This window comes from Accipiter gentilis, chromosome Z (assembly GCF_929443795.1).
Source record: "Accipiter gentilis chromosome Z, bAccGen1.1, whole genome shotgun sequence".
Lineage (NCBI taxonomy): Eukaryota > Metazoa > Chordata > Aves > Accipitriformes > Accipitridae > Astur > Astur gentilis.
In genome coordinates this window covers 70,816,807-70,829,491 of record NC_064919.1, presented here as the reverse complement: position 1 = coordinate 70,829,491, position 12,685 = coordinate 70,816,807, and the positions used below count along the sequence as shown (strand labels likewise).

The following is a 12,685-nucleotide window of genomic DNA, read 5'->3' as shown; positions in this document are numbered from 1 at the left end:
TTGCCCTTGGTTAAAGCATGCTGGCTGTCTTCAATCACCTCCCTGTCTTCCATGTGCCTTAGCATAGCTTCTTGGAGGACCTGTTCCATGATCTTCCCAGGCACAGAGATGAGGCTGACAGCTTGATAGTTACTAGGGTCCTCCTTTCTACACTTTGTAAAAATGGGTGCAATGTTTCCTTTTTTCCGGTCTCCAGGGACTTCACCTGATTGCCACAACTTTTCAGAGGTGATGGAGAGTGGCTTGGCAACTACATCAGCCAATTCCCTCAGGACTCTGGGATGCATTATGTCAGGTCCCATAGACTTATGTATGTTCAAGTTCCTCAGGTGGTCTCAAACCTGATCTTCCCTTACAATGGGAGGGACTTTGGTCTCCCAGTCCCCATCTTGTGGTCCATCCACTCGAGATGTGGGAAAAGAGGTTGCCAGTGAAGACTGAGGTAGAAAAGTTGTTGAGTACCTCAGCCTTCTCCTTGTGCATTGTTACCAGTTTGCTAGTCTTCTTCATTGGGGGGGGATGCTTTCTTTGGCCCTCTTTTTCTGGCTGACATACCTATAGAAGCCTTTATTCTTTGCACCCCTTGCCAAGTTCAGCTCTATCCGTGCCTTGCCAACCCCATCCCTACCAAACCAGGTAGCATCCCTATGCTCTTCCTAGGACACCTGTCCCTGCTTCCACTGCCTGTGCATTTCCTTCTTGCCCTTTAGTTTGACCAGCAGGTCTTGACTCAGCCATGCCAGTCTCCTGCCTTGCTTTCCTCATTTCTTACACCTGGGGATTGAGAGCTCTTGTGCTCTATGGAAAGCATCCTTAAAGATCTGCCAGCTCTGTTCTGCTCCCTTGTCCCTGAGGGCAGTGTCCCAGCGGCTCCTATTGACTAACTCCTTGAATAGCTGGAATTTTGCTTTCCTAAAGTTACGGAAAAATTAGGTACAAACTTACATGTTACATTACATGTTACATTACATGTACATTGTACATTAAGTACAAACAAGTAGCTCTCACTTCTCTTTTAAACACAGCTGGGATGAGAGGTGGTCCTGGTTAGCTCTCACTCTGTTTTTTATGTAGGTATCACTCCTGCAGGTATCTGCAGGAGCACGTATCTGTGGAGCTTGTTCTAGATCTCTATAGTACCTCTATATCTACAGAGCTTTGCTTTAGAGTACAGAAGTGATTACAACCTTAACGGTGCTAAAGGGAGTTAGATAAGAGGTTTTGTCCATTGTCCCATTGGACCTAGGTAATAAGTTTTGCTAAGTTTCACTCTAGTGATAGCACTGCACCCAGGTCACAACACCTGATCTGTTTGAGCTCCCATTCCTGTTCGCAGAAAGGATTCAGCAGTTCGAGGGTTTGATTCGTTGGACCTATTTTTGTCATTAGTTTAGGATAGTGTGAATCACAGCATAGACTATCAGCACAGTGGTTATTTTCTCCCACTGATTATAAAGAGAGCCTATGCTGACTAGTAGGAGGTGGGTGTTCGCATTCTGAATCTCTGTCTTTTGTCAGATGAATCTTCTTCCAAATCATTTTGAGTAGTGAAGGAGCCTAAGTATAGGTTCCCATTATTAGAAATCACATCCTGTTTTTTTCTGCTGTGCTTTCGGCTAGTTTCCTAAGGTATACACCCTTATTTTGTCACTCTCAGTATTCTGATGGCTCCTCCTTAATAATAAGTGATTGCACTTTCTAAACCTTTCAAGCCTGAACTCACCTTGCTTTATTTTAGTCACATAGTCAAAATGCCTGAAAATTAAATGCCTGATTTGTTGATAGTTCAAACTCGCTGTAGAGAGTCTCTGGAGAGAGAGAGGCACTGTCTGAGAGACGGATGTTGTAAGAGGGAATTGTTATCAGCAAGTGTCATCTTGTCCTCCTTGAAAATATTTTAATCCTTACTTACATACTTCAGTACCTACTGTTAAGGAGGAGGAGCTCAGGTGCAGCTATAAGGACATTACTAGATCCACAGCACTTCCTATTACCAAGGAACGCCTACACAAGTTTGTATTAGACTTACCTCCGTGTTTAAGTTGCTCTGTGTTCCAGCAGCTCAAAACAATGATCTCAGGGGAAATTGGGGGTTTAACTAAGCCTAATCTATGCACATTTTCCCTCATGTCAGAGCAATATGCAGGTATCATGGTGAGAAACAATATAGGAGTCAATAGCTGGTTTAAAGGAGGGCTTTGGATTGGCGTTCTAAGAAGAACTGTACTAATTTTAAGACAAAGTCCCATCACGCAAATCATAAAGCGAGACAACTTTGAGTCACTGTAATAAGAGATCTAGGGACTCAAAAGACTCCTCCCTAGTAGTGTTTTGTGACTGGAGGCTAAGAAGTGCTTCTGAGAAGCAGGGTGTATGAACTCAGGCTCAAGTTTATGGTAATACATTTATACAGTTGCAGGCCTGTTGCCTGACCTGGCTGTGTATGCAGACTCCTGGTCTCATTTGCAAATGCTAATGCAGATGCCCTATTTTAAAACATTCATCACACTTACAGGTATCATAAAGTGGAAAGTAATCAGACCACCATGGAGGAAGGGATCATTATTTAAGTAACTTAATTTTTCAATATATGTAGGATATCTAGTAACTGGAACTAACAGAATATTTTTAACCCGATGCGGAAAATTGTCCATTCATGCTAAAGGAGCAGAGGAGGAGAATGGCAACAGTATGACTCACTGCAACGCAGTTCCTTTTCCCTTTCATCAAGATTCTTATTTTCATTCTGCTTCTCTAAAGGACCATCTTTTGTTTTTCCTCCAAATGATCAGATACAATGGCAGATACATAAAAACTTCTAGAACAGCTTGAGCTGTGAGATGAGATCTGATCCGTATGGAGTTGTGGGAGGAACCAGGGATGCCTACGAAGTACGACTCATCTCAGCTTTTCCTTTCTTTCATGGAAAAGTCTGTTTTCACACAGGAATGTTTTTGGGATGCACAGAAAAAATAGGGAGAAATGAGCTAATTTGCAGCTATATTTTTCTGTAGCAACTTTGGATTTCATTTTGAAATGTGGATTTCATAGGTTTCACAGCTGCCAGTAAGCTGCATTCTTTCTGGTATTTTATTTTTAACCTGTGAATTACGAATTTTGAAACTTTTACAGAAATCAGTTGCTAACTTGTAAATGTGCTTATGTGCACATACGTGATTAAATGCCATGCATGATCTTGTGGTGAAATCTAGGAAATCACAGATATTCAAAGCCATGTTGTAATTTTGTACAACAGGATGGAAGGAAGAGACTCTCCTAGTGTGAGCTGTGCAAATGACTGTTAAATCACTGCACTGTTCTGGCTTTAGCAAAAACAATGTTTACAAGTGTTTCTATGATTACAGTCTTCAGGAGAAGAGCAGGCAGTGGTACAGATTGACAAACCATCCCTCGTTCCTGAGCAACATTTTTCACTTGCATCTACTGTACAGAGATACACAGATCCAGCACAACCTCATTTCCCTAGAGAATTAATTTAATCCAGGAATTAGCACATATGCACAAGAGAAAGCAGAACTGCAAACAATGTATTTGACATGATAGCAGATTTAGGACCAGATACTGGTCCTACTTTGCACTGGGAATAAAGTGCCAGGGCTGAACCCAAAGTGTGTTGAGGTCAATAGAAAAATTTCAGTCCTAAACTATGTCCGGTGAATAACACGGTTAGGATAATATAGGTTACAAGGAAATATGGTATTACTATAATGTGTAGAAAAAGCAGACTGGAAGATACAGTATGAAAGTACATATATTGGATAAATATTTTTCTTTATCCCTAGGTGGTTGATCTGTTGGTATCCATGTGTCGGTCTGCATTAGAGTCACCTAGGAAAGTTGTCATTTTTGAGCCATATCCTTCTGTAGTTGATCCTAATGATCCTCAGATGCTGGCCTTTAACCCCAGGGTAAGTAGCTATGTCATAGTTTGGTTTTAATCATGCATGCAATTTCAAAGCAAAGCCTTCTTCTGGAGGAGTCTCGTTTACTGTAAGAGATACAGCTCCAGAATATAGCACAAGCATGTGACTATGTTCAGAACTTTGTAGCTTTTTTAACTGTCTCCAAGAAGTTACTTGACTATAAACTGTAAGTTGCATTCAAAGTTATCTTGAAGCTAAGGAATTCTTTTAGGGTACAAATTCTACATGCAAAATTTTATATTCTTATTGTCTTTCTCTCAGTGTGCACACTGGACACAAACAGAAAGATGGCCTTTGGGAAGTGTAGACCTTGTAAACTGGGGGATTTCCAGTCCATCTTTTTGTTCTTAAAGTGGTTATTGCTGTCATCTCATTTTCTCTTTGCAAGCAATTGTGTCCTTAAATGTAATTTTATCAAAGTTGACATAATAGTCAAGTTTCGTACAAGCATCAATTTTGAAGTAAAGAATTGTATTTGCACTGCTTGCTCCTCAGGCTGCAAATACTGCCTCTCAGGGAAGCCCTCGAGAAGCTGTGAACTATTACGTCTCACTTGAGCCATCCCCAAGGGCATAAATGAGAACTTTGGATGTCCTGCATTGGGTGCATTTCACTTTTTTCTGAACACAGACCAGTTAGCGGTGGTTCTTCCTCAGGAAGGGGCGAGCGTGTTCTGTAGCATGTGGGAAGGAAGACTTGCCAGGAGGTGCTTGGAAGGGGGCTGATGAGGAGACAGCTAGTCTGGTGGCTGGCAAGGCAGGAGGGAGTCTGAAGCAGACGAGGGAATACGAAAGAGGGTCACACCAGAAGAGGAATGGAGAGAGCCCGTGGGCTGGCAGGGCCTGCACTGCCTCCTCCCAGCTTCTTGCCAGCATGGACAAGGTGAAAGCCCATGGGCAAAAGTTGGCAAGACCCAAAGATGGGGAACAGTGGAGCTCCTGGAGGAGACATGACAGGTGGAGCTGGTGAAGCACGAGTTAAGCTCAACTACTTAGAAAAGGTGGAGCCCTCTGGGAGCGGTTCCCAAGCAGAAGGTAGGCAAGGATCAGGATGAGGCAGAGGGACAACTGATGGACCTCTGATGTTTTATAGAGCTGTTAACAAAGTAGACACATCTATTTATTTAGCATTTTATTTAAAATCTATTTGGTCACTGCATTATTTAACTTAATAGCATGTTGTCCAAATAACTGTTAGAACGTGTGTTTAGTTACAAATACTTGTTTAAAAAGTGAGCTAATTTTTCGAGTGTCTTGGAGATTCCAGTGAAATTAAAGAAAAGCCAACATGATAATATTTTGGTGGGGGGTAGGGGTGGGGAATTTTCCTGGACTATGAATGAGAGTCTATGTGTGAGGTAGAAGGAAGCTATTGGTTAGAAATGTTTGAAAGGATTGGTTTGCTGAACATTTGTCCTAGCTTTGGTTTTATACACACTCAAAGAATTCAGGTTTTTGTAGAGCCACAGACTAATATTCTTTTAATTTTCTTATTTTATGCTACATCAGAAGAAGAATTATGACCGAGTCATGAAAGCATTGGACAGTATCACTTCTATTAGAGAGATGACACAGGTGAGTTCAGAAATCTTTACCTAACTTCATTGCTATTTCTAGAACTAGGAAGGTGTTGTTACAGTGCTTGCCTATGATGGGGAGGGATGTCAACAGCATCATCTTTTTCCTATAGACCTGTAATAATATTAACGTGTGTTAAAAATAACAAACCTAGAGTATCCATAATATCAGTCAAATAAGAGTGATGAAGTAGAACTCAGATCTTTTGAAGTTTAAGTAAGAGATAACAGCAGAATGGGACATTGTAATGAGATAATCACCAATTGCTGCATTTCTGGAAATATCAATGCCAAACTGGGTCTTTTATTTCCAAAGCAAAATAAATTGATTTTGTGACACTGTTCTGGATGATAGCTTTATTCCTATTATAGCAAAACACTTGATTGGCTAAGTATGGTTGGGGACTTGGAAGGTTGGTCCTCTCAGGATTACTACCATATGATTTCTCAATATTCACAGCAGAACAGAATCTGATAGCCATACTTACGTTTATTGTTACACTTCCTTTCCCAAACAGCCCACTTGATTATAACTGATTATTGAAATCTCTCCCATCTATCTTGCTTCTCCAACTGCTATATAAACGTTAACCTCACAACAGTTTATAGATATTACTTTATAGAATCATAGAATCATTTAGGTTGGAAAATACCTTCAAGATCATCGAGTCAAACCATCAACCATGCCCACTAAACCATGTCCTGAAGTGCCCCATCTACGCGCTTTTTGAATACCTCCAGGGATGGTGACCCAACCACTTCCCTCGGCAGCCTATTCCAATGTCTGACAACCCTCTCAGTAAAAATTTTTTTCCTAATATCTAACCTAAATCTCCCTTGCCTCAACTTGAGGCCATTTCCTCTCATCCGATCTCCAGCCGCCTGACAGAAGAGACCAGCACCCACCTCACTACAACCTCCTTTCAGGTAGTTGTAGAGAGCGATAAGGTCTCCCCTCAGCCTCCTTTTCTCCAGACTAAACAATCTGAGTTGCTTCAGCTGTTCCTCATAAGTCTTGTGCTCCAAGCCCCTCACCAGCTTGGTTGTCCTTCTCTGGACACGCTCCAGCACCTCCATGTCTTTCCTGTAGCGAGGGGCCCAAAACTGAACACAGTACTCAAGGTGCGGCCTCACCAGTGCCAACTACAGAGGGACAATCACCTGCCTGCTCCTGCTGGCCACACTATTTCTGATACAGGCCAGGATGCCGTTGGCCTTCTTGCCCACCTGGGCTCACTGCTGGCTCATATTCAGCTGGCTGTCGACCAGCACCCCCAGGTCCTTTTCCACCAGGCAGCTTTCCAGCCACTCCTCCCCAAGCCTGTAGCACTGCATGGGGTTGTTGTGACCCAAGTGCAGGACCCGGCACCTGGCCTTGTTGAACTGCATATGATTGGCCTCAGCCCATCGATCCAGCCTGTCCAGATCTCTTTGTAGAGCCTCCCTACCCTCAAGCAGATCAACCCTGCCTCCCAACTTGGCATCATCTGCAAACTTGCTGAGGGTGCACTCAATCGCCGCATCCAAATCATTGATAAAGATATTAAACAGAACCGGCCCAAACACCGAACCCTGAGGAACACCACTTGTGACCCGCCGCCAACTGGATTTCATCCCATTCACCACAACCCTCTGGGCTCGTCCATCCAGCCAGTTTTTGACCCAGCGAAAAGTACTCTTATCCAAGCCATGGGACGCCAGCTTCTCAAGGAGTATGCCATGAGAGACAGTGTCAAAGGCCTTGCTGAAGTCAAGGAAGACAACATCCACAGCTTTTCCCTCATCCACTAGGCGGGTCACCTGGTCATAGAAGGAGATCAGGTTGGTCAAGCAGGACCTGCCTTTCATGAACGCATGCTGACTGGGCCTGATCCCCTTCTTATCCTGGACTTGCCATGTGAGTGCTCTCAAGACAAACCATTCCATAATCTTCCCCGGTACCGAGGTCAGGCTGACAGGCCTGTAGTTCCCCGGATCCTCCCTCCGACCCTTCTTGTAAATGGGAGTCACACTGGCAAGCCTCCAGTCCTCTGGGACTCCCCTGTTGACCAGGATTGCTGATAAATGATAGACAGTGGCTTGGCAAGGACCTCTGCTAGTTCCCTCACTACTCTTGGATGGATCCTATTGGGACCCATAGATTTGTGAGTGTCTAGATGCCGTAGTAGGTCACTTAACTATTTCCTCCTGGTTTAAGGGGGTTATGTTCTGCTCTTCATCCTTACCTTCCAGCTCAGGGGGTGGAGTACCCTGAGGATAACTGGTCTCCCTATTAAAGACTGAGGCAAAGAAGGCATTAGGTACCTCAGCCTTTTCCTCATCTCTGGTTGCTATGTTCCCTTCTGTATCCACTAAAGGATAAATATTCTCCTTGGGATTCTTTTTACTGTTAACATAATTGTAAAAACATTTTTTGTTGTCCCTTACGATAGTGGCCAGATTTAGTTCTAGCTGAGCTCATGCCTTTCTAATTTTCTCTCTGTATGATCTAACAAGATCCCTGTACTCCTCCCAAGTTGCCCGCTTTTTCCTCCAGAGATGATAAACTCTCCTTTTTCCCTTGAGTCTTAGCAAAAGCTCCCTGTTCAGCCAGGCCAGTCGTTTTCCTCAGTGGTTTGACTTGCGGCACATGGGAATAGCCTGGTCCTGAGCCATTAATACTTCCTTCTTAAAGAATGTCCATCCCTCCTGGACCCCTTTGCCCTTCAGGACCGTCTCCCAAGGGACTCTCTCAACGAGTGCCTCGAAGAGGCCAAAGTTTGCCCTCTGAAAGTCCATAGTGGTGGTTTTGCTGACCACCTTCCTTGCCTCACCAAGAATTGAAAATGCTATCATTTCATGGTCATTAAGCCCCAGACGGCCTCCGACCATCACACCTCCCACCAGTCCTTCCCTGTTTGTAAACAATAGATCTAGCAAGGCTCCTCCTCTGGTTGGATCACCCACCAGCTGTGTCAAGAAGTTATCTTCCACACACTCCAGGAACCTCCTAGACTGTTTGCTCTCTGCTGTGTTGTATTTCCCACAGACGTCTGGAAAATTAAAGTCCCCCACGACAACAAGGGCACAAGATTCTAACGCTACTGCCAGCTGCTTGTAGAATGATTCATCTGTCTCTTCAACCTGGTCGGGCGGTCTATAACAGACTCCCAGCATGATAGCTGCCTTGTTGGCCTTCCCTCTCATTCTTACCCATAAACACTCAACCTCGTCATCACAATCGTGTAGCTCTGTATAGTCCAAACACTCCCTAACATAGAGAGCCACCCTACCACCTCTTCTACCTTGCCTATCCCTTCTGAAGAGCTTATAGCTATCTGTCGCAGCACTCCAGTCATGGGAGTCGTCCCACCATGTTTCCGTGATGGCGACTAAGTCATAGCTATCCTGCTGCACGATGGTTTCCAGCTCCTTCTGTTTATTGCCCATGCTGCGTGCGTTGGCATAGATGCATTTGAGCTGGGTTATCGAAGCCACCCCTAATATTGGCACGCTGCCCCCAGGCTTATCTCTGGTGCACCTAGTTTTATCCCTTACCCCCTTCAAACCTGGTTTAAAGCCCTCTCTATGAGCCTCCCATGTACCTTGCTTCTCTGACTGCTATATAAACATTAACCTCACAACAGTTTATAGATCTTACTTTATATGTATTTGTAAAGTACTTTAGGATTCTGGAATAAGGTATATAGAGAGGAATAAAATAAATTGAAAATTAAAATGAACATATTTTTGTTACTTAATGTAGCATGTTGTAAAAATTTCAAAAATCATGTATTTCTGTTACTTAATATAATGTCTTTTAAAAAGAAGAATAACCACCATTTTGCTTTTTTAAATATTAAAGTAATTCTTGGACTGACGGGCTTTAAAGGAATGCTTTGCACTGTGATTGAAATCAAGAAGGGTTTTCAAAGGAATTATAAGCTGATACAGTATTTTACTTGACCAGTTTATACCATGAAACAGTAAAAAAAAGGAGTGGATTATCTTGGTGTATTTTGAGATACTTAATTTTGTGAAGTTCCAATCCAATTTCTTAATCCAAGAGAATTTATATAGATGTCTTCTGCTGTTCTCCCTGAGATCACCGATGTTTGCTATAGTATACTCATTTTGATGCTAATTATATGCTTACTATTTTTCTCCAGGGAAAATAATTCCTATATTCTTCTTGTTGTCAAAACACATTTATAACTGTACAACACTAAATGTCAGTAAAACTGTGATTTAAGCCTAATAATGAGTCCCATGGATTCATTTTAATAGATGAAATCATGGGTAATGTAACATATAAAATTTAACCTTATGATTTCAACTAGAAATAAAGAACATAATTACTCTTTTCTAGGCACCTTACTTGGAAATAAAGAAGCAGATGGATAAACAAGACCCACTTGCACATCCTCTTCTACAATGGTATAAAATTGACTCACATGAGATGAGAATAACTGAAGTACCAAGTTTAATGAATAATCACTTCACCAGTATAATTTGGTATAAGCTCACCCTAAGAATTAATGTCAGGGTTGACATTTGCAACTTTAGGTATTTCTGCACTGTTTCTGGACATCATCTGGGCCCTCTGAGAACACTGGAAAGACTCCAGCTTGTTTGTACAGCCTCTGATCTAATTTTCTAGTCAAGATTTGGTCTACTTCTATCTGATAGGTTCAAAGGCCTGCAGCTGGGACCTTTGTGGTGGCCATTCATAACATTTTTAAGAAAAGATCTGTTTGGTTACCATGTCTAACACATCTAACTGTTTCTTATTTTAGGGTTATTTCTAGTAATAGATCACATATTGTGAAGCTACCGGTGAACAGGGTAAGTGTCTGTGGGTTCTTTATTATTTTCTCATTTCTCGTGGCTTGTATTAACATTTTAGGTGGGAGTCTCCTAGCCAAACATAGATGTCTACATTCAAACTAATCACATGGACTCCATTAATAGACAAGGGAGAGAAATAGGCAGTTTCAGGTCATGACTCATAGAATCATGCTGTGAATACCTAAAATAGGTCAAAGGAATAATGCTTGTAAAAAGCCTGTTTGAGGTGAGCCGCTTAAATACAGGTGTCTACCTTGTAGTCATCTGAGATTGGATGAGAATAACTTCACTATTTGTTTTGTTACCATATAGAACATTAGATACAGAATTGTATGAAAAGCAGTGCACACAAACATGATATACCAGGAGATCCACATATTGAGTACACCTTACAAAAAGTATAGCTCTTCAATTTTAGAGGGGTGGTGCTGAGATTCATTTCTGAGTATTTGTGCCTCTGATGAAAGGCATAATGATCTGCAACCTTTCAAATCCAAACCTTAATTCAAAGCCAGCTCTGATCAGAATACCATGATGAAATTGTTCAGTTTAATTACTTTACTAGAACCATATTGGGCTGAAATCTGTTTCAGAAACTTCTGTATGGGTCCTAAACTGGAAGACACTTTTACTGTTTGATTTCAGGTAAAAACTATGGTAATGAGACCAATTTCAACTTAGTTCATGTCGCTATTTAGATGCAGTCATGTATTGTGCCAAACAGCATGGTATCTTGAGAACTACCATTATGGAAATACAATGCTTTTGTGTTAATCAACTTCTTTTCACTTTGCACTGTTATATTTTACAGCAACTAAAGTTTATGCACACTCCCCACCAGTTCCTACTTCTCAGCAGTCCACCAGCCAAAGAATCCAATTTCCGAGCTGCTAAAAATCTCTACGGAAGTACATTTGCATTTCAGTAAGTACATATATTCAAGGTTGTCAGAATGCCATGCTATTTTTTTGTTCTTGCTGTTTGAGGTTTGCAGCTGGGAATTTATTGTTTTAAAGGATTACTTGATTTCATTTTGCATTTTACACTGTGGAATTTTATGCCTTCTTTTTCATTTTTCAGTGGTTCACACATTGAAAACTGGCATTCCATCCTGAGGAACGGCTTAGTTGTTGCTTCCAATACGAGGCTGCAGGTAAATAGTAGACTAAATAGCTTTAACTAAACTGTGCATGCTTGATTACATATTAGTTTAGACAAGTTTTCAGAAGGTGTGGTTCTGGTAGTCATATAGGTGGAAAAAAGGGAAGTTTTCAAATACCCTCTCGTTTCCTGGAAAAGGTACTTTTCTGATGCAATTAAACTAAATATGCATCTGCTAAAATAGCTAGAAAATCCTATTGCTGGAATCTGTGTTTCAGTTTTACATTGCAGAGCAGCACCTCCAGGAGGCTTAACTCGGTACTGCTTAAAAGCAGTCGGGATTAAAATTTAGAGCTACATGAACTATCTCAATGTTATAGGATCCAAGAGCATACTAGATCTACAGGAACTGGGTTTATAGCATCTTCTCTTCTCTTCTGGTTTCCTTGGGAGTGGAAATATGAGTGTACTGGCCAGGAGAGAGCTATTGCTTCAGTTCATTTTCTCAGACTAAATCATCAGGAGACCACTACTGCAGAGCAAACTAGGCAGTATCAGAGGGACTGGGAAGCTGTAACTCAGAGTATTTTAGCATCAGGGTTTTGACAGCTCTTCTCTACAGCTGAGTCCATGATACCTTGGAGGAGGATCCAAGGGTGCTAAGGACACTGAAAAAAAGGAAATCGCTGCTATTCCTCTTAGTGTTTTGGGTGTTTTTATTAGTATCTTTGGAAGATAATTCCCCAAGAAAGCAGCATTTACACACTAAAATTCACCAAAGTAAACTGCTTTGTTAATGCTTATTTTTTTGTTGAGGGTTGAGATACTGGGAATAGGAGGAAGCAGTAAAGCCCTATTTTATATAAGTCATCATTTTTAGATTTCTCATACTTCTAAGGCATATCCGGAGCCCAGTTCATCCTATTTACCCCAGTACCAACCAGTCAGAAAAAATATCTGCTCACCAGGGATCCGTTACAGCATTGTAGCATCTGGAGGAGTGAAAGCATGTTTGTACGTTCCTGTGAGAGCTCTGGCACATTGTAGAGGCAATGTAAATATCATCAGGTCGGAAGAAAGAAATAAGGGTGAGCATGACTCTTAAGCCCACTGGTCATAACATCTGCCTAGGTGGAGATACTCTGGGTTCTCATTTGTGCTCCAACAACTGCTTGGTGTGTTTTCTTTAAAGGCTTTTCCACATAAAGCAGTCAGTCCCTGGAGGAGAAGTGAAACC

At 41.8% G+C, this 12,685-nt stretch overlaps 1 protein-coding gene across 2 annotated transcripts in view; it reads left to right on the top strand.

Annotated features, from left to right (window-relative positions):
• PARP8 (poly(ADP-ribose) polymerase family member 8) overlaps positions 1 to 12,685 on the top strand; it is a 118,328-nt gene that overhangs the window by 97,781 nt on the left and 7,862 nt on the right. For both annotated transcript variants that reach the window (XM_049794338.1, XM_049794337.1), the window contains 6 exons: positions 3,804 to 3,929; positions 5,453 to 5,518; positions 9,869 to 9,936; positions 10,296 to 10,344; positions 11,159 to 11,271; positions 11,428 to 11,500. In XM_049794338.1, coding sequence (XP_049650295.1) covers positions 3,804 to 3,929; positions 5,453 to 5,518; positions 9,869 to 9,936; positions 10,296 to 10,344; positions 11,159 to 11,271; positions 11,428 to 11,500 — 495 coding nt within the window. The remainder of the gene's footprint in view (positions 1 to 3,803; positions 3,930 to 5,452; positions 5,519 to 9,868; positions 9,937 to 10,295; positions 10,345 to 11,158; positions 11,272 to 11,427; positions 11,501 to 12,685) is intronic.